General features: G+C 39.0%; 1 protein-coding gene across 1 annotated transcript in view; it reads right to left on the bottom strand.

Annotated features, from left to right (window-relative positions):
* LOC131434524 (V-type proton ATPase subunit D 1) overlaps positions 1-23,756 on the bottom strand; it is a 72,425-nt gene that overhangs the window by 1,576 nt on the left and 47,093 nt on the right. Inside the window, exon 4 of the mRNA XM_058601277.1 lies at positions 21,290-21,384. Within this exon, the coding sequence (XP_058457260.1) occupies positions 21,290-21,384 (95 nt within the window). The remainder of the gene's footprint in view (positions 1-21,289; positions 21,385-23,756) is intronic.

Genomic DNA, 23,756 nt, shown 5'->3' with positions numbered 1-23,756 from the left:
TGTACGTAAACGACATTTCCTTCTTACTCAAACATCTAAATGTATATGCAGACGACATGAAGCTCTTTGTTTTCGTGCGAAGGAAACGAAAACAGGATTCAGAACTTGTGTTCACCAGTTCGTGTTGAACACTCAAAGCGATCGGTTCATATATCGTTGCTGCTCATCACATTTCGTTTTTCTGTCTCATCGTATTCTATAGTGTGTAAACGACAACTCGACATTCGGAGGAAAATTTTTCAATAATTAGTTTTTGGAATAACTGGTGATTTTCCCGTTGCTGCCGTTACTTGCCGAACCACGCACAAATATAGGCCTCCTCGGAGTGCCGATTAGCACGTGCCCCGCTCGATATTAAGGTTGTGTTCTAACCTTTCTTTTACCGCGGAAATCTACGATATACATCAAGACTCCTGTTCTGCCTCGCCGCTCATGACGAAGGCACTTGATCCTTTTCCCCCCATTGGGGAACAATCCGAAAATTGCTCGAATTTCTTCGATAATGGCTTTCCGGCCCCCTTCTACTGGACTACATGGACAAAACCGGCCTTTCCGGTCCGATTCACGTGCTTCGCATGGAAGCAATATCGGGTGTTTTACCAAAAAACCCATTCTTGATAAGGAAATCAGTAGAAAATTGCGTTGGATCGAAAATCGACGGTGCTTTTCCAGAAAATAAAGGTACAACGTATGCCCTCAAGATACGGAGTGAAGCTCAAATAAAAAAAACTATTGGACCTAACCACACTCATCGATAAAACTGGAATCAAAATCACAGAACACCCTACTCTTAATATGACCCGATGCGTAGTGAGATGCAGAGACGTCGTAGATATGCCCGATGAAGAGCTGAAGCAATGGTTATCCGGACAAGGTATTCGCGACATTCGCCGTATAACTAAACGCGTCGCCGATAAAAAGGAAAACACACCAACCATAATACTCACGATAGCCGGTACGGTGCTCCCCTCACATATTAATTTCGGATGAATCCGATGCAAAACAAGTCCATATTACCCAGCCCCATTGCAATGCTTCAAGTGCTGGTCCTTCAGACACACCCGTCCACGTAGTCAGCAAAGCTCACCAACATGCGGATACTGCTCAAAAGACCACCCGATAGAAGATAACACCCAATGTGAAGCCGAAAGCTACTGCAAACGATGCGATCAATATAACCATCTCATATCTAGCCGAAAATGCCCCGAGTATTGCAAAGAACAAAACATTCAGAGACTAAAAGTAGACAAAGGTATTTCCTACCCATTGGCCAGGAAACTATACGAACAAGCTCACCCCCATGTATCATTTGCATCCATCACCGTCGCCAGTAAAGATCAACAAATTAAGGAGCTTTCTGCTAAAGTGGATAAACTCCAAAACGAGCTACTTAAAAGAGACTGTCCTACCGCACCTATCGAACCGCTCGATAAGGATAAAAATCTTATTTCCGAACTCATGACCAAAATGGATTCTCTGACCAGAGAGATGAAGAAGAAAGATGAACGCATCAAAACTCTAGAAAAATGTTTGCAAAAGGATTCTCGATTAAACCTCGTAAGAAAAAATGGAACTATCGAAGATCTTGTTGCCAAGGTTACAGACCTCTAAGCTAAACTCAACAACAAGAACAAGGTAATATCGATTCTCCGAAACATCTTCGACCACCAACGTGAACAAACAGACAAAGTATCACCAACAACGTCTCAGAACCCTTCTCTAGTTCGCTCCGGTAGTAAGAAACCAAACAAGAAGCCAAGCCAGCCTAAAACTCAAACAAACCATATGTACAACAGTGATACCAGTCCAACACATCAACCTCAAACTCCGTCTGAAAAACACTCCAAAAGAAACCATTCTCCGATGGACTCCGATGGATCATCGGACAGACCCAAAAGTAAACAACCTACCGGAAACGACATAAGCATCAATCTCCCTGCCTCAAGCTGGGATGAAAGTATGTCAGAATAAACCAGCGCTAATTTCAACTCATGCAATCAGTCACACTCCGAAAAACTAGTCATACCAGCAATTTTAAACTTCCCAAACAACAACAACGAACACAAAATCAATCAATAACTCATCGTCCACATACATCGTGGAGTTGACTGAACCGTCAACTGAATCAAACATTTTAAATGCAAGCAACCTCACACAGGAAACATTTCTCCGCCCAAAACCGAAAGAAAACCTCTACCAACCTAACATTGTGACTTCACACGGAACACAAAAGAGTAAACCCGCTCAGACTCTAGTTTTCCCGACTTCTCCTCGGGACAGTAGAGGCACCGTCGGTGCGGAAGTTACACTACCACCGGAACCGGCGGACACCCCTCTACATCCCGGGCGCGTCGGAAGAGGGACGGACAAGGGCAGTGCTGCCTATTCCCCTTCGGACAACGTGGGAATGAAAAAAATCGGAAACACAGTTTCGTTACCTCTGCCGCCGGCGGGCCCCTCACCGAAGCCTTCCTGCGGTGGGGCAATGACGAACCCCGTGGACACCCATCCGCTCACCGCACCATCGGATACACGCAACGCTGAAACATACAACCGTTTTTTACTTCTTAATTACGGATCCGGTGCAATCACCCCGGCCAGCACAACAGCAGTGACCAGTACTCATTATGCCATAACAGCAGTGACCAGTACTCATTATGCCAGTTCGTCATCCCCAGCAACGCCCACCTCTTCCAGTAGAACATCGCCGGATCTCTCTTGTTCACGATCATCATACGCTAAACTACATCAGCCTAATGAACAAACCAATAACCAACAACCGAACCGAACTAAATTAGCACTACAATGGAACATAAATGGGATACACAACAATTTAGGTGACCTCGAACTACTCATTCAGGACAATCCTCCAATGATTCTCGCAATACAAGAAGCACACCGTACTACCGTGGAACAATTGTATCGTTTACTATCCGAAAAATATAGATGGACATACAAATGCGGAACAAACATCTACCATTCCGTAGCTATAGAAGTACTTCAGGACATTCTTTTCTCCGTGGTTCAACCAAATACAGATCTTCCTATCGTCGTCGTTCGGATCGAATACCCCTTTCCTCTATCGGTGGCATCAATATATCTACCGTGTGAAAAGATACCAAACCTCCAAAATCGTCTTCTACAAACTATAGAAGCCATACAAGATCCAAAGCTAATACTAGGCGACGTCAACGGTCACCATCCAAAATGGAGAAGTGTCACTCCTAACAACAGAGGCATTATTTTGTCTGATATCTCCGAGGCATTAGACTTGATAATACTTAATGATGGATCCACGACATTCACCAGTGGACAACGTACATCTCCATGGTTAGCCCTAGCATTACACACAAGCTACTATGGCAAGCAAGCTCCGATCCACGAGGAAGTGACCACCATCCAATCACGATTCGTGTAGCAGACGCACCACCAGAGACCACACGTCGCCCACGATGGGTTTACGAGAAAGCAGACTGGGAGAGCTTTGTCCTCTCATTACAACAAGAAATGGTTTCGCAACCCCCACAAGATGTGTCTCAACTGGTGCAGTTGATTCATCAATCGGCCAGTACCACGATACCTAAAACCAGTTCTAAAGTCGGACGCAAATCATTGCACTGGTGGTCAACCGAAATCATACTAGCAGTTAAAGCAAGAAGAAAGGCACTCAGAAACGTTCGCCGAATCACAGATGAACACCCGGCAAAAGCGGCAGCCGCCGAACACTACCGTAAGACACGAAACGAATGTCGGCAACTAATTCGAGACGCTAAGAAAAAATCATACTAGGAGATTATTTTGCTTCGTTGTCGGCCTTAAACAAGTATGACAGCCCTTTCACTCGCAAGAACGAATGCTCAACCGATTCATTGGCAAATCTTATAATACCAGAAGACACCGAATACCGCCTCGATATCAACAAACCGTTTCGTATGTCAGAACTCGAATACGCATTAGCCCGTAGCAAGGGCAAATCAACCGGCGCCGGCGCTAAATAAGGAATGGGCAAACAACACGCTTCCAATCGACTAGACGCACAGTTTAGTTGTACCAATTCCAAAAAATAATGCCGCTTCAACCCCAAATGATTTCCACCCAGTCTCCCTAACTTGCTGCTCTAGTAAGATAGATCTAGTCCACTGCCTTGAAAACGGAAACTACCTTGACCATCGTCAGCACGCCTTTCGACCAGGTCACGGCACCGGAACTTACTTTGTAACTTTAGCACAGGTCCTACAAGACGCCAAAACAGCTAATCTGCATACGGAAATCGCCACGCTTAGCTAAGGCCTACAATCGCACTTGGACACCAGGAATAATTAAACAACTCGCTATGTGGGGTCTATCAGGACACATACTGTATTTCCTACGAAATTTTCTCCGCCGACGAACTTTCCAAGTCGTCATAGGTAACCACAGATCAAAGGTCTTTCCAGAAGAAACCGGCGTACCACAAGACTCAATTATATCCGTTACATTATTTTTAATAGCTATGAACGGAATTTTTAACGAGCTTCCGAAGGAAATCTACATATTCGTATACGCAGATGACGTAGTGTTAGTTGCCGTTGGCAAAACAACGATAGCTTTAAGAAGAAATATACAAGCAGCCGTAACAGCTGTTGTTAAATGGACAATTCGAACCAGTTTTCAACTTTCTCCGGAAAAAACTACAAGGATCAGCCCCATGGGGTTGTTCGAGCCGTTGATGTGGAACAAGGCAACCAAAATTTCCAATGATTGACATTTTCAATTAATCGTCACACTTTTGAATCCGCAAATGTACAAGAGTCTGCTTAGATTGATCCTTATTAGGAATCAACACCGAACACGCGAACCCAGAATATAGACTCTATTTATCGTTATTTGTATTTGTTTCGTAGCCGACGAAATTACATCAATAGCCCAAATGTATACAATTAAATGTTTGTACATGCTTGCGATACGGATATCGATATTTAAGCTTCTCTTCACCAAGCTTGAGTTCAAGTTTTGTATGCAAAGTTATTTTTATAGCGTTTCTCTACCATTACTACCATTTTGCGATTTCGGTTGAAGCGATAAAATATTTCTCATTATCAATCGAGTTCATCTTATATAAATTAGAAATTAGTCTTATGCACTCAAAATTTACCCTGTGGTAGTTGTCAATTTCTCAGGCGAAACGACATAACATGGGATTTCATTCAATCTTGCATGACACAAGATCAGAGCATACCAATAAAAGCTTCAAATCGTTTATGGCACTTTTTGTCGTGCTGTGTAGCAACAACCTACCTCTAGCAAGCTACGCATAAGACTGAAACGTTAGCTATAATTTCGCTTCTATTTGTAGATTCGCGTGCTTCCAACAGCTTTGCTTTTGCTTCGATTGACCAATCAGAGCGCTGCTTTCCCTTTGATATATCGCTTACTCCTTAAAAACCGTCGACTATGGCAGGGAAATCAGGTATGCCGGAGATTTTTTGCAGCCAAAATAGGACACTGCTAGCTTTTAATCGACATTTCAACGATATAAAAATAAAAATACATGGCTATGAACATTCAAATCAATACGTAGAAATATTTCCCATCAAATGGTGACATAATATTAATAATTGATACAAAATTGACTGAGCTGTAATTGTTCAAAACCTGACCACATTTCTACGTGTATTTTTATTGAGTTTCTAGTTTACACCGCTATATAGAAAACAAAAATGTGTTCCACATTAAAAGCACCGTAACACACATATGCTCCTTACGACATCGTCCAAGCCGAACTCCTGTTATAGCCAACAAAATTGCAATCCCGAACAAATCTTCAACCACTTTAAAGAGGTAAAACAGGCGTGTAAGACAAGGTTGAATCTGCTACGAGCACTATGCAACCGACACCAATCGAACAATCACGATGTCAGACTCCGCATCGCAGATGCAATCGTAGATAGTAAACTGATGTACGGTATCGAGCTGACGGGTATATCGACGGACTCTCTCATATCAATTCTATCACCGGTGTACAACACAGCAATCAACATAACATCGGAACTACTACCTTCCACTCCTTGCACGGCAGCCTGCATCGAAAGTGGCAGACTTCCCTTCTCTCTCCGAGTAACAGAAACCATCAGCAAAAGAGCCGTGTGCTTCCTAGAAAGAACTATCTCAAACTGCGACAGAGTCTTTCTCCTCGACGAGGCGAATCGACTTCTATCAAGAGACCAATCAAGAGCTTCCCCCGGTGGCTGAATTCCACTGGAATGGAGCCAGAAACTGGAACGCACCCCGCATAAAGATCGACCTCACCATTAAGAACAATTTTAAAGCAGGCGCTAACCCCTCTGCGGTCAATAAAGCAGTCACGGAACTACAATAAACTCGCTACAAGAATTACCACGTTCGTTTCACGGACGGCTCAAAAGCTAATGTTCGAGTTGGAATCGGTGTCACAGACCTTGTTAGCGGTTCATCTTTCCGTCTTCCAGATCAATGTTCCGTTTTCTCCTCAGAAGCAGCCGCGGCCCTTATCGCTGCAACCACGCCCGCGCCAGATTCAAAACCGATCACTATTTTCACAGACTCGGCAAGCGTTGTCAGTGCTCTCTCTTCAGACACTTGCAATCATCCATGGATCCAGGATATCCAGTCTCTGACTCCAGCCAACACAGTATTCATATGGGTCCCAGGACACTGCAAAATCCGCGGAAATGAAGAGGCCGACCGTCTAGCTGCCTCAGGAAGAAAGGCCCCCTTTTATACTAACGAAGTCTCAGGTAAAGACCTAAAACGTTGGATATCATCTGAGCTCAGATCAACATGGGCCGCAGACTGGTGGAAAAACAGAACCCTTTTCATACGGAAAATCAAAAACGATGTCGAGCGTTGGGAAGACGTCGGAGACAAAAAGCAACAAAAAATCTTATCCCGCTTACGAACAGGACACTGTAGAGCATCACACAACATGGGAACCGAGGGCCCCTTCCGGAAATCATGCATCGTGTGTAATCAGCATAACTCAGTAGAACACTTTATATGTCACTGTCCACAATATCAAGGCGCCCGAACGCAATGGAACATTTCAGAAAACATCCGAGAAGCTCTGAGTAACGATCCTACTTCCTTAGCCGCACTTATAAACTTCCTCAAGAATACACATTTATTCGAACAGATTTGATTTAAGCAGTGACATACTACATGTACTATACACACTTAATTGTATATACCACATAGCTTCTAAGCAGAGACGAACCAGATACCGGCTGAAAGTCTCTTTATTAAAGAAAACTAAACAAAACTTGTGTTCACGGACCTTGATTTCTTTTGAGGGTACAAGCTCTCAGCTGGGTAATAACGTCTTCTATTGTGTATCACCGGCCTTCAAATTGGAATTTAGCCGGCATAAGCGGAGTGCATTCGATTTCAGTTCCTCTCAGCTTCAATGTTCTTGTTACAGGAGTAAAAAACATTGTTTCATTGCCATATTTTACAGGTAATTCTTGATAACACCACTCTGTTGCAAATGACTTTACGTATACAGCCTTACATTCCAAAACGTGTAGAACTTCTCCAGTTACTACTAGCAGAAAATCCTGATCTCTTCATTATACTTGTAAAGAATTTCGTTGGATTTAAACGTGCAAGTGTCAACTTTGTCTCAAGTAGTGCTTTATCTATTTTACACATCTCTGTCATTACTGCATTATAAACTTCGTCCAGTCTTTGGTCGATATATTTCTCAACCATGGTTATCTTTCAGTTGAAATACGTGAACATGTCGTGGTTCTTAGCACTATCAGGTTTTCGATGAAATGGTGATTTAAATTCTGACGCTTCCAAAATAAATATTCTTGAATGGTCGGTTATGTATCCATTGTAACCGCAGATTTTCGATGTGCCTTTGGTTCTTATTGATAATAGATGTGTATCCGATATAGATGTGTATACTGCCTGCTGAATTTTTTAGGTTTGGCTGCCATCCAAGTGCATGGTCTTGTCTACAAATCCTTCGTATAATACTTCGAACTCTGAATTTTCACATCGTTGATTGAGGCTAATATCCCAAGTTGTGTCCATCCTCTAAATCTAAACATTTTCCGTGTGAATACGGACAGATTACTCCATGTCGTAATATTTTTTGATCATTTTCATTGTCAACTGCAGCGAGATAGTTGTATGATGAAATCTCGTATTCATAGTGAACTAATGCGCTGGTTTATGTATACTCAGGAGTTCTCTAAACCCTTCCATTGCAATTACTTCCGGAAACATGGCCCTCTATCAATGTTTCCCCTCTGGTTGTGCTGTTTCTCTTCATTTCTCGAATTTTACTGTTATGGGTTAATGTTACCACCCCTATCAGGTGAGTGTTCCAACATTCTTCTGCTGTAAATTCCTTCACGATGCACGAATAGCCTCTTTCGTAATCTGATGTGTGAGAATGAATCCCACAGTGTCTTATGGATCGTTTTATGATCACCTGATAAACCATAACAAATCCGTTGGTACTGCGTTGAAGTACTTGAATCGGTACTTCAATGATAGTTAAGTTTATGATTGACGGAAGACATGATAAAACGTCCATTAATGAGTAGCTTGTCATATTGACTTCCGGGTTTGCACAGTCGTAAGCTATCAATCCTTGCATTGTTTCCCCGAAAGCTGATGCCAGAAAATTTAAAAACATTAACACGGTTGCGCACCAGAAAGGTGGTCTAACCAGGTTCTTTTTCTAAAGATGGCCGTTTTTTTGTTTCATAGCTTTGTCTCTCATACCCTTGACAGCATCTATATCAATTTTTTAACGTTTTCCCCACGATGCAAAATTAATTACAGCCTTTTCCATTATCGACGGGTCTGAGTCATCTATCAAGATCTTTCCTGGTTCCTGTATTGGTTCGATGGCGTGGGATCAAATAGTCTTATCTTTTCAAATTTTCTTTTGTTGGTTTCAGGCAGTATTTCTTGGTGATAATTCATAATAACTGTGCTGGTTTTATTATTCTGTTCTTCTTCGTCTCTACGTACAAATAAAATAGCTACATTTACTGCTGGTATTTTATATATTCCCTTTACGGTTTGTATCATAACTGATAAATATAGAGGAGCAGACTGAGGCATGAGCCTTGCTGGAGACCCATGTAACTAGTTCTGAATGTTACCAAATCGTCATGAGAAAAATACATGAGCTTCTCTGACGAAAGGTTGTGCAAATAATTATTTATAACCGCTGGCAGTCCATGTTGGTGGAGCTTGTTTGAAAGAACATCAATGGAAACTGAATCAAATGCTCCTTTAATGTCTAGAAATACAGATGCCATTAGTTGCTCACGCAGAGAAATTGAGCTTGTTTAAAATAACAAAACAGTCAGTAGATTTTAAAATTTGGTTTCTGTTGATTTCAAGCTAGAATAATATTGTTTTGAACCAATTCCTCCCTTCTACATCAACAGTTATATCTATTTGATTTGAAGATAAATTCTCATCCTGGCTAACGAAAAACTGGTTTGTTTCGGCAGATTTTATCGTTGAAATAAATCAGCCATTTATTACAAGTCAACAAAAGTTGAGTTGAAGTTATTGGCAACGTATTTGTTGATTCAATCGTGTTTTACATTTATATCAAGTAAAAAATTGGGTCATTTTATCTATAGACTTATTTGTGTAATGACAACTAAGTTTATTGTTTGCCTAACCGTATCAGTTTTCTGGTTTATAAGAAAAAATCAAAGAATTTTTCTCCCGTGGAGTTTGCACTTGTTTTAGAAGAAAAATTTATGTGTTTCTTTCGTTTCCTTGGGGTCTCTTAACAGTTCAAGTGTATGTATGGATAATTCAGAATATTATTAAACCTGCATTACATTACATAACACGTTTTTTACAGAAAATATTTGATGCAGGAATTCTATATTGACCAGATTAATGGAGCACCGAATCATCAATTGTGACATGTAAAAAATTTGATCGTCCCACGACAAAAGGGCTTAACAGCTATTGAAAGCAATTAAAATTTTAAAATGGATAATAATCGAAATAAAATTAGTTTAAAAAATTACCTTGAAAATTAGTTTGAAAGAAATCTCTTTTTAAGAATAATGACAAACAAAAATGTATGATTTCAACAAACGAAAGCGTATGTTGAAACACTAATTATTTTAGGTTTGAATCTTATCGTTCATTTCAACTGCCAAATTTATAAATTCAAAGAACTGATAATATTATCTTTATCTAAAGCTAGTTCAATTTAAACTTATTTTGTAAGTTGAATTTACCATGAAATTGTTTGTCAAGAAATCGACAGGAACGCGCAAGTAAAATATTTGTTATTTTTAACAAAATATTTCTTGAAACAAACCAATGCAATGAGCAAAATCAATATCCTATTTTGTAGTTTCAAGCAACAATATTTGCAATTTCAAATCAGATTTTCTTTTGTCACTTTTTCAACAAAACAAATCGTTGCGTGAAACCAAAATTTAGTTATTTTTACAATATTTTTCTCTGTGTGTTTTGGAACGAAGGAAATTTTGATGTCAGATGAAAGTAATGCAAGGCAATCATTTGTCTCTTTATTGTTTACGAAAACCAGAGTGTCTGATAAGAAGCCGTTCGTCTCGACCCAAGTGTCGAAACGGCGAAGAATTTATCGAACAATTGTCTGATGCAGGACATCATTGCAATGGGTCTATATGAGATGTGATTGGAAACTGGTTTCCCCAGCGTTATTGTTACAAGACAAGAGTGCTATAGAAAATTCCATCATTGAAAAGAGGCTATCAAAAGAACCATTATTTGAAGTAGACTTCCGAACATTCCTAACAAAGACAAATATACAAAATCAGGAAATGTTTTCCTAGCGCAATCTAGTCGAATTGAAGTCGAGCAAAGAGATAAATCTACCGCACTTGGACGTGCAGGGGGTCTAGGGATCCGTGTCATACTACCCATATTTAATACTGTCATGTTTAAATTGTCGCAAATATTATATACTATAGATGATCTGTTATCACTATAAACGGAGCCTCATACAATTCCGTGCGAATTGAAACCTCGCAAAATCAATCGTGGAGCACGGAAGAGCTTCAACCATTTCATTAACACTCTGAATACCAAGGGGGTAAAATAAGTGAGAACGCTAATTTTAACTGACTATATCACTGCCATTTTTGGACCGATTCCAAAAAATTGTATACCATTAGGAAGATAAATTCATTCGCAAAAAAAAACAATTGAAACGGTTGAAAACCAAATATTTTATAAAAAGTTATAATAGAAAGTTCCAACTAAAGTCTGTTGAAAGTAAGTGAGAACGCTTACTTTGGCTGGCCATATCTCAGCTGTTAGACGTCAGATTTTGAAAATTCGTTAATCATTAGACATCACAACATAAATGCAATAGTCTATCACAACATAAATGGAACGAAAAATTTTTCAATCACAATTTGTAAATGAAAGTTATGATTATAAACGCAGTCAAAAGTCATAAATTATCGAAAACTTCGTATTTTCGACATATCGTTAAAATCAATGCAACGACATATGCATTTTTATATACCAATAGATCATCAGCTGTATATTTTAGAAGAAATCAATTTCAATTTTACTGAAAATGTCTCAAAAAATTTGATATTTTCACAGAAATTTTAGAACATTAGAAGTATTCGAAGAATGCTAAATACAGCTAAGCATTTTTGTACACCAATCGATTGAATTTGATACCAGCTATAATGAACGGGAAAAAATAGTTTTAAATCAACTAAAGAAAATCCAAGAATAGATATTTTACGGAAATTTTAAAATTAAAATAAATTTAAACCTGTTTGACACTTAGCATGAAATTCATATCGAATATTTAGGCATTGTTGATCACCAATCGATTGAATATTGCTCCAATTAAAATTTTTAGCAGGAGATTTTATTATATTTACTAAAAATCTCAAGAAATTTTGTATTTTTACAGAAATTTTTGAATATTAGAGTTTTTTTTGTGACTTAGCTAAGCACGCATTCAAGAATGTTCGTGAACCAACCTACTAAATTTACTTTCAGCGAAAATTTCAAAAATTTTATATTTTATATTTACCAAAAATCTCAACAAATCCATATTTTCACAGAAGTTATTTAAAATTGAAGAAGTTGTAGGCACTTACGTGGATTTGAAGTTCACGTCTAAGAAATTTTGCTTACCAACTCAATGAACTTAGCAATGTGTAAATTTTAGGAGTGAAATCTTATATTTACATCAAAATCTTAAAAAACTACATTCTCGTGAAAGTTTTCGAATTTAATATATTGGAAAATGTAAAAACAAACATCTATGATCTTTTATGTAGATTTAATTTGGTATTAGCTAAAATTTGTAGAAAATTTCATTGAATTCAATTCTCCGAAACTGGTAAAATCTGTAGAGTGAAATAATTGGTGCAGGCCTAACAAGCCGCCTGGAAAACACTTGTTACGAATAATCAGGATATAAATACGACTCGGAATAATCGGCAAAGACCTACGCGACGAAATAAGGACTGTCAAGCTTCCGGCACATGAAACTGCAAATCGCTTGGCTTCCCAGGATACGACCGAATGCTGCATGATGAACTTCAAATCCGCGGCTTTGATGTCGTAGCACAGCAGGAACTTTGTTAGACGGGACAGGAGGTGTGGAAAAGTAGGCATCGAGCGGCTATTTTCTACCAGAGCTGTGGGACAACTAGCGTTCTAGAAATGGGATTTGTAGTTTTGGGCAAGATGCGCCAGTGCGTGATTGGGTGGCAGCCAATAAGTGATAGGATGTGCGTATTGAAGATCAAGGGTCGTTTCTTCAATTACAGCATCATCAATGTGCACTGCCCACATGAGACGAGACTCGATGACGAGAAGGAAGCATTTTACGCGCAGCTGGAACGAGCCTACGACAGCTGTCCACGGCGGGATGTAAAACTTGTCATCGACGACATGAATGCTCAGGTAGGCCGGGAGGCAATGTACAGGCCTGTGATCGTGCTGGAGAGCCTGCACGCGGCAACAAACGACAACGGCGAACGATGCGTGAACTTTGCAGCCTCCCGAGGAATGGTAGTTCGAAGCACCTTCTTCCCCCGCAAAGATATCCACAAAGCCACCTGGAGATCACCTGATCAACATACGGAACATCAAATCGACCACGTTCTCATCGATGGGCGATTCTTCTCCGACGTCATCAATGTCCGCACCGGATGTTTTCTTTGCATTCCTTGTTAAGTACCTAGTAATGTTTAGATTTGATAACGTAAGTAAAAATATCGAGTTTTTATTAGATTTTCAATATATATTGAAATTTTTGCTGAAAGTGAATTTAGTCACTAAATCTCAAAAATAAAAACTAAGATTCAAAAATTTCTGTAAAAATACAAAATTTCTTGGGGTTTTTAGTAAATATGATAGAATTTCCTGTTAAAAATTAAATTTGAAGCAATATTCAATCGATTGGTGATCAACAATACCTAAATGTTCAACATGAATTTCATACTAAGTGTCCAACAGTTTTAATTTTATTTCAAATTCAAAATTTATGTGAAATATATATGTTTGAATTTTTTCCCGCACATCAGAGCTGGTATCAAATTCTATCAATTGGTGTACAAAAATGCTTAGCTGTATTTAGCATTCGTCGAATACTTCTAATGTTCTAAAATTTCTGTGAAAATATCCAATTTTTTAAAACATTTTCAGTAAAGTTGAAATTGATTTCTTATAAAACAAATAACTGATGTCAAATGCAATCTATTGGTATATAAAAATGCATATGTCGTCGCTAAGAATTTAAAGATATGTCGAAAATACGAAGTTTTCGATAATTTATGCTTCAACTTATGGTTACGTTTTTGATCATAACTTTCGTTAACAAAGTGTAATTGCAAAATTTTCTGTTCAGTTTATGTTGTGACAGACGTATCTGTCTAATGGTAAACAAATTTTGAAAATCGGACTTCTAACAGCTGAGATATGGCCAACCAAACTAAGCGTTCCCACTTTTTTCAACGGACTTTAGTTGGAACTTTTTCTAATAGCTTTGAATAGAATATTCGGTTTTCCATCGTTTTAAATGGATTTTATTCCGAATGAATTTATCTTTCTAATGGTAAAAAAAAACTTTTGGAATCGGTCCAAAAATGGCTAAGATATAGTCAGTTAAAATTAGCGTTCCCACTTTTTTACCCCCTTGGTATTCGGAGTGTTAAAGATGATATTTTCAACATGAGCTTCAAATCGGTAGTAATTCTTCATGATAACGGTCCCTTTTTATATCGCGGACAACAGGACAAAATATATTAAACCGATGGTTTGCCGAAGCACGAACAGGCAGCGTCCAATTTTCCATCTGAAAAGATCTCTAAATTCACGCTACAGATTCATAACGATTGCTCACGCTACAAACTCCTAACGATTATTGACGTTAACAGAAAAGTTAAACGGAAAATGGCGTTCAAATTGAAATGACATATCAGTGGGTATCATTGGAATGCGTGGAATGAAAACTTTTTCTTCTTCTAATTTGCCATCAAAATTGTTGCCTCGTCAACATTTGCGATTAACTTTTGAACTTTAAACTTTTATTTTTTGCACTTCATTTTGTACTTTGTGTGCTTGTTTCTGCAACTTATGTGTTTGTTTCTGTATTTTCTGTGCTTGTTTCAGAATTTTTCCCTGTACTTTCTGTACCTGCTCCAGTATTTTCTTTTAATGGTCCTGTAACTTCTGTACTTATATCTGTTTCATCTGTACATTCTGTACTTTTTTCTGCACTCTCTGTAATTGTGCCAGGACTTCCTGTACTTGTTTCTCTTATTTCTGTACTTGGTTGTATACTTTCTGCACTTGAATGTATGCACTCTTATTTCTGTACCTGTAGCTGTCCTGGTGATCTTCTCCCAGCTCAAAAATTATCTTTGGATGGAAATTATTTCGAATACTCTAAAGTCAGAATAATCGAACGACCCTCATGATTGCTCGCGAACAGTGAAGTAGAATGGTATTTTTCTCACACAGTGAGAAGTATTATCCTTCATGTTCCGTAAAAATTATTCATCTGACAAATGTTTTTGATTCGATCTCAACATTTTTCCCTAAAACAGGTACACTTCGCACCTTAAAGCAGATTTTTCCTGCTCTGAGAGGTGCCAAATGACCCAAGCAAAATACAATCAAAATCAGTTTGAAAGTTTATGAGCAAGAGAATCGTTCAGTTTGACAGTTTATGAGCAAGAGCAATCGTCCGAATAGGTAAAACATGTCGATGAGTTCCCAAATCTCGGTTTCATCGATGTAATTCAATAACAGGAGGCAAATGGGATGGTTCGAGTACATTGGACAAAACTGTTCAGAGCCACTCAAACGCAAATAATTTGAAATTTCGAAGTATTCTGGGTTGATATTTTTACGTTCGGTCTGACGGGGTGGCCGTGATAATACGGTTATATGAATTAACGCGAACGTACATAATGAAATAAAACTTTATTGACTTAACATAGAACAAATTAAAATGCGTGTATAGAGCGCGATGGCGCGAACTAACTAACTGACTGCCAGATGTACATCAACTGGCAACAGCTTGACGGCGTTGGTAGCGATCGATTGATCACTAGGGATGTCCATTTGTTCCCAACATCTCCTCGCTTAATACAGCTGGTAAGGGTCGAACCTGACCGGTGGTCTTTGCAGACAGGGAGAGCGCCGAGGTGACTGTGCTGCTTCAACTGTTGTGACTGGCTGATCATCAGGATTCATACGCGATGCAGATGGTGGTGATGGAACTGTTTGATCTAGCTGTGCTGGTGTAACTTGTAATGGCGTAGACTGATCAAAAGATACTACGACTGGAGTAGGTAATATTGGGACGTGACTTCTTGTAGTTGGTTGCTGGTTTGGCTTTGGTAGATTCCAGGCTTGAAACAAAATGTCCAACGGTAACTGCTGTGTGGATAACCTTGGTAGCTTTGGAACAGGTGGTGTCTCGTCATCAACATTACTTCGGCTGCGCAATTGATTGATATGCGACCGAATCATGCGTCTATGTTCAACCCAAACGTTGTAAAGTACGCTTCCGACTCGCTCCAGAATCACTCCAGGTACCCATCTCCATGAATTATTTGAATGCAGTTTCGCATAGACTAATGATCCTTTTTCAAATGATCTTGTGTCTGGATGATCGGTTATTTCTCGAACTAATGGTGGTCGAAGTAAATCAAGACTGGTTCGAATTTTGCGTGAAAACATAACTTCGGATGGAGACTTCCCTTCTGGTGCCGAAAAATTCGGTGTTTTTCGATATGTCAACAAGAATGTATCTAATGCTGTCGCACAATTATTACATGCTTTGATGTACGCAACAATATCGGAGTCAATTGATGGCCAATAAACATAGCTGCGTGCAATCGCTTTCATGTGCTGAATACCTGGATGGCCACGGTGAAGGTGATGAAGGCATCGCATTCGGAATTCAGTTGGAATAACAAGGCGTTCAGAAAACATTACACATCCTTGTGTTGTAGACAGAGATTCCCTTCGATCGAAGTACTGCTTGATCTCACGGTCTGAGATGTTTGCTTTCGATTGAGACCAACCATGTTGGATGAAGTGATGAACTTTCTTTAAAACAGGATCAGCGCGAGTTGCATTCTGAATCGCTCTGAAACTAAGAGGAAGGGAATCAACAGCATTTAAAGCGATGGATCTTACGTCGTTTTCCATAATGATACTAGCAACAACAAAATCTTCTTCTGGCTTGACGTGGTGATTGATCAACCTAGAAAGGACATCTGCGTTGCCAAACTTCTCTGTGCTCACGTAAACGATATTGAAGTCGTAGAGCAATAATTGCAACGCCCAACGCTGAAGACGATTCGCTGTATAAACGGGGATACCTTTCTTCGATCCAAAAATCCGAAGAAGCGGAGCATGATCTGTCTGCAATGTGAAGTTCCGACCGAATAGCATCTTGTGGAATTTTGGTAACAGCAAAGATGATTGCGAGCCCCTCACGATCTGGCTGACTGTATGATTGCTCGGCCGATGTAAGAGCTCTTGAAGCGTGCTGAACCACTTTGATTGACCCATCCAGAAATTTATGGCTACTGATGAAGCATCCGCTGAAACCACTATATCGAGCTGCGGGTTGTAGTGTGTAAGAAGCAAATCTGACCTGAGTATTTGCTTGACAGTGGTGAATGCTTTTTCACACTCTTCTGACCAATCGAACTTTTTACCATGCTTCAGAAGCTCATCTAACGGGTACCGTAGTGTTCTCATACTAGGAACAAATTTTCCGTAATAGTTCAATGCTCCCAGAAACGAACGAACTTCAGAAACATCTTTTGGTGCTGGCACATGTTGCATATTGTATCGATTTTCGCAGGATCTGGACGCTGACCATGTTCGTCAATTAGATGACCCAAGTATTTAATTTGACGTTGTCCAAACGAACACTTCTCGGCTTTGATAGTAAACCCAAACTCTTGAATACGACGAAGAACTGCTTGAAGATTACGCCAGTGATCTGCTTCATCGGCTTCTCCGACCAAAACATCATCAAGATACCCTGCTTAACATTCCAATCCTGCAAGCATTGTATCTACAAGCTGTTCAAAAGCTCCTGGTGCTGCTTTTACTCCTCGGGGAAGGCGGTTGTACCGATAAAGACCTCGGTGTGTGTTGATTGTGAGTAGCTCTCTGCAGCTTTCGTACCTCCACTTGTAAAAATTGACTGTAGACCTTCGAATTTGCTAATTTGTTGAATATGTCCTGTGGTAGAGGAAGTGGAAATTGATGTGGCTGTAATGCTTCGTTTAGACCCGTAGAGTAATCGCCATATATTCTGATTGCACCACTTGCTTTCCTAACAACGACGAAGGGAGCCGCCCACTCTGAGAAATCAACCGGCGTGATGATGTTGGCACGTTCCAATCGATCAAGTTCTGTATCTACTGTACTGTACATAGCATAAACTACTGGTCTTTTTGGTCGAAACACTGGGTCTTTTTGGTCGAAACACTGGGGATTCTTTAAGCGTAAATTTCACTTTCGCCTTGGTGCATAAACCTGGTTCGTTATTGAAGACTGCTGGAAATTTTGCTTTGAGAGAGTCCATTTCCATCGAATAGCTGCTGACTTGATTGCAAAACTGATCCATTGGCATCAACCCGAGATTGAATGAGTCGATTAGGTCCAACCCAAGCAAATTGAGCTGCTGCTTTACCACGAAGAATCTCCCTTCGCGGATAGTTCCATTGATAGTAATTGAACAGGAACACTGAAATTGAAGTTTCAATGGTTTACCCATTGCTGTTGCTGCTTGCACTGTTGCAGGACTCGATGTTGGTTGTCCAATTTGCCTCCAAGTACGCTCGGAAATGATGCTGATATCTGACGCTGTATCGAGCTGAAGACTGATGTCTACTATTCACAACTGCTTTCACGAATCTCCTACGTTTCCGAATGTTTCGCACTTGTACACTGTTGGTTTGCATCGACTTTGATGGTCGTCGCCGACTGAGCGGTTTCACTTTCTTTGAGCTGTAGCAATAACCGTCTTTATGGCCAACTTGACTGCAATCCTTACATCGATGTTTGGTAAAAGTACAATCCTTTGAATAATGCATGGCCCCACAATTCCAACATGGGGTTGCCGGACCAGAATCTTGTTTAACTACTGATTTCGATACTGGTGATTTTCTCTTTCCAGATCTGAGTGGAAAATTTCCAATTCTAAACGACCCAATTTTCTAGTTTTTCTCTACTTTCCCAACGGATTTTCCTTATGTACTTTAGCCCAAAACCTCCGCATAAACGTCACCTTTCGAACAAAAAAAATCGGTCCACGCATACCAGAGAACATTAGCTACACAAACTTTTTCCGCTATTATTTTATTTATGAAGATGGAGCATTATACTTGGAGTCATCCCATTTTAAAAACGCTCGAAAATAACAAATGAAGGATCCAAGTCAAATGATACTCGATCGCTTAACATTCTAGTACTTTAGATATCAAAATTACACTGGTTTCTGTTTTAAAAAATGTTGGTCCAAAAAAACCTAACCTTACCCAATTTTAAACATTTCTGAAGATTTTCCATATTTAATCGTAGTTTGCACTTACAAAAGTAGTAGTAATCATTTTGAAATCGATTTTCTTCTACTCCGAATTTACTTTTATTGCTGATATCTATTTATACTATTTAATAAACGGAAAAAAAATTGCAAATCACTACTGCCGATATGAAAATTTTCGAATGAACCTTGGTTCCATTTTTCATTTGCAGGTGTCGCTACCAGTAATTCAGTTTTGCGATAATGTGTCAATAGCTCAAATTTTTTTTAAATAAAGACAAAAAATAGACTTTGAATCAAATGGCATTGTTTCCGGTTGACGTCGGTAGTACTGATGTTTAGTAGAAGTAGACGTAAAATGCTTCCAATGAATTTTCATGCAAACTGTAAACAAATTTATAAATTGATAAAATAACTTTTTCGGCTGATGTAATATAATCGGCGGCACGATTAAAATGTGATAACTGATAAGCTGATCATCTTTTTCTTAAATTGGCGGCGTGTCGAAATTATCGGCGGCGGTGGCGTGGCGCGCACAGGTCTATTATTAATACAGGGTGATTTTTTAAGAGCTTGAGAACTTTTTTAAACAATAAAACGCATAAAATTTGCAAAATCTCATCGGTTCTTTATTTTAAACGTTAGATTGGTACATGACATTTACTTTTTGAAGATAATTTCATTTAAATGGTGACCGCGGCTGCGTCTTAGGTGGTCCATTCGGAAAGTCCAATTTTGGGCAACTTTTTCGAGCATTTCGGCCGGAATAGCCCGAATTTTTTCGGAAATGTTGTCTTCCAAAGCTGGAATAGTTACTGGCTTATTTCTGTAGACTTTAGACTTGACGTAGCCCCACAAAAAATAGTCTAAAGGCGTCAAATCGCATGATCTTGGTGGCCAACTTACCGGTCCATTTCTTGAGATGAATTGTTCTCCGAAGTTTTCCCTCAAAATGGCCATAGAATCGCGAGCTGTGTGGCATGTAGCGCCATCTTGTTGAAACCACATGTCAACCAAGTTCAGTTCTTCCATTTTTGGCAACAAAAAGTTTGTTAGCATCGAACGATAGCGATCGCCATTCACTGTAACGTTGCGTCCAACAGCATCTTTGAAAAAATACGGTCCAATGATTCCACCAGCGTACAAACCACACCAAACAGTGCATTTTTCGGGATGCATGGGCAGTTCTTGAACGGCTTCTGGTTGCTCTTCACTCCAAATGCGGCAATTTTGCTTATTTACGTAGCCATTCAACCAGAAATGAGCCTCATCGCTGAACAAAATTTGTCGATAAAAAAGCGGATTTTCCGAATGGACCACCTAAGACGCAGCCGCGGTCAACATTTAAATGGAATTATCTTCAAAAAGTAAATGTCATGTACCAATCTAACGTTTAAAATAAAGAACCGATGAGATTTTGCAAATTTTATGCGTTTTATTGTTTAAAAAAGTTCTCAAGCTCTTAAAAAATCACCCTGTATTATCCCAATTGTATCATGTTAATTCAAATTGGTGACCGATTCCAGGCATAAGAATGCTTTAAACCACCTAATAACATATTGTCTATTTCAAGCAGTATTAGTCATGTCCACTCCGTGATCGATCCAGAGAACATAATGATTTTCATTTTTTACATTTATAAGCGAACGATCGATCTCGGTATGGTCCGACTTTGTCAATACGAAGTGTAAATTGACTCCCACCCACACCCGACAAGTTTTTTGAGTATTTTGGATTCGCACCCCTATATATAAAAATGTCAAAAAATCTCACATCAGCAATTGACGACAGAAGCGAAGGGTAGGTTGCCAGAGTGTTATGACTATTATTGAATTACGCCCGAGGACAGCTGAACATGCTCGGATTTATTATTCTGTAGTACTATGATTGGATTCCGAAGACATGGGTAAATTCAACCAGAATTTTCAATGATGCTTTTTTGAAATACTAAAACACTAATGCCGTTTTTCATTGAAAAACACTGGTGGCGTGGATTGCTCTGGTTTTTTTTAAGTGAATTTTTTATTGTTACCCGGCTACATATGGTGAGAAGTGAGGCATTTCTAATGCCAAAATTCATTCTATCACCAAAAGTACTTAAACTGTACAGTTCTTTAACAGATTAAACAATAATAATTTCGTAGAATAATGGTATGCTAATCATAAGATCATCTGAACGACATTATGAAAAGGTGTAACTGACAAAATATAATATGAAAACATACGTACCTGAATTTTCTTCAAGCGATAAAATTCTTCTCTCTCCAGTTCGTCCAGTTCGGAAATGATGTATGCCAATGTGCGATCAATACGAGGAATAATGACTGAAAAATAAATTTAGTTCTCGTTAATAAACCTTCCGATACAAAACTGGATTGATATCAATCCGAATAAGATTGCCTCGCTATTCACATTTCCGATTATAAATTACAAACAATTAATAGTTGATTGTGAAGCTTGTGTAAGCTTTTTTTTTTCCTAAGTAAAGGGAAACACTATTAACAATAAATTTTTTTCATACAGCAAGGTTTATGCAATCACTGTGAACATCGACTCAGTTTGCCAAATTGAGCAATGTATGTGTATGTATGTGTGTATGTGTCAAATAATCTCACTGATCAAAATGGTTTTTCTGAACCCAAGGTACGTACCGTTTCCTGTCAAAAAAACGCATCTGAATTTCTCTGCTGGTGTCATTATCGGCGGTCATCAATGAGCCCAAATACACAAACTCTTCAATCATCTCGATATGGTCACCGTCTATCGGAATTCCTGAATTTCATTCCTTCATTCCGGGTACGGAATTAAAGAATGAACTCAAAACTATTCCAAACGGTAGAGCTGAATAAAAATTTTATGTTTTAATACTACTCAAAATCGTGCAGCTGATACTTCGAATTTTCCGAATAGGTTCTTATGATATTTTTGATGTACTGAAAAGAACCGCTAGAGGTTTTGGAGTTCTAGAAAGGACTATTTATTATATAAATTGATAGTATCGTATTGTAGTCAATATACTTTATCAAATGTTAAACACTATTCACTGAATTTCACTCAAATACAAAAGACCAGAAGCTGAAAGTCAGAATGAACATAATTCCGCGAAGGAACAGCACAGTGCAAATTGATACAATTGGTGCGATAATTTGTTAAATGCTCTTTTAAAACAAGGCTTCCTTCTCATAGCAATCAAAACGGCTAGTCTTAACGCCCACAAAAAGCACCGAAGAAAATAGTTTTGTACCCCGGCGAACGACCACAATTTAGTTAATAAATAGACATAGAAAAGGATATAGAAGCGAAAGCAACTAATAGAATACTAATGAATTCCTAAATTTCTAACCTTTGAGCATTGAACAATGTTTGGTTCATATTTCTCGAACGTATAGCAATTTAATGTTAGTTGCACTTCTTTAATGTAGAGTGTCTAAAAGATACCCGGCGAACGACCACAATTAGGTTAAAACCGGGTATAAATAAACGATAAAAATGAGTGTCTAAAACCAAAATGACGACATCTCATCCGTAATGTTAGCAACAATTCAAAACATTTAATCCAAATTTTGGCAATGTTAGCTTTGTGTTTGACAGCTCGTTTGCTCGTTTGGAACGATATTGTCAAATATGTGTCTTTCAAACGAACAGCTGTCGTCACCCTGGTGTTGAGGTGCACTAATCTGAATATTTTGTTATGGATTTGCACTTGACTAATTGTTTTATTTCTGATTTGCATACTTCAACAGAAGAATAACTTTTATAGCTCTTTGTAAAAGTTTCTTAAGCCTATTCGTAACATTTTCTCAGTTGTTCACTTTTCGGTGATTTATGTTGTAATGCGAACGATCAGTCAGTTAGCGCTTAACATCCAAGCCGAACAGTTGAGTTTCTCACGTATTGTTTTCTGGAAGTCTATCACAAACTTCATCGATAATATTTAACATATATATATCTTCTTGACCATCGGGTCAAAGTTTTTCGAAATCTTTCGTCGATAGGTATGAATCGTCGCGAAAATACATTTCGCGTTGATTACGCAAACATTCCGAGGAAACCATCTTACGAAGAAGTGCATCAATTCGTCAGTGATATTCTCAGTCTAAAACGAGAAGAGGTGCAACGCATACAATGTAGCAGATTTCTCGGGTGCGCTATCGTGAAGACCACCGACATTGAAATTGTTCAATGTGTATGATAAGCATGATGTCGAGATCGATGGTAAAGTTAACAAACTGCGTATCATCATGAAGGATGGCGCAGTTGAAGTAAAATCGTACGATCTCTCCGAGGACGTAACAAACGATTCTATCAAGGAATTCTTGAGTGACTATGACGAGATATACTCAATATACGAACAACTATGGGACAGCAAATATGTGTTTGGCAATATTCCGACTGGTGTGCGAATTGCTAAGATGATAGTGAAGAAGAAAATCCCGTCCTTTGTTAAGGTTGACGGAGAAATAACTGCCCTATCCTAATATGGTCAGCGTCAAACATGTAAACACTGGGAAGAGTTTGCTCATATATGAATTCCTGTTAATACAGGAACTCGAAGCCGAGAAAAAATCGTACGCGAACGTAGCGAAAATCGGTCCGAAAGCCCTCAACACGAAATCTAATTTACATGCGCATATGCCAAAACAACAATGTCCAACAAACGGTGCCAGTATTTTTTTTTCTTCTGGATTTACCGGTC

Source organism: Malaya genurostris, chromosome 3 (assembly GCF_030247185.1).
Source record: "Malaya genurostris strain Urasoe2022 chromosome 3, Malgen_1.1, whole genome shotgun sequence".
NCBI lineage: Eukaryota > Metazoa > Arthropoda > Insecta > Diptera > Culicidae > Malaya > Malaya genurostris.
Note: the sequence above shows the minus strand (reverse complement) of the source record. Positions and strands in the feature narration are given on the sequence as shown.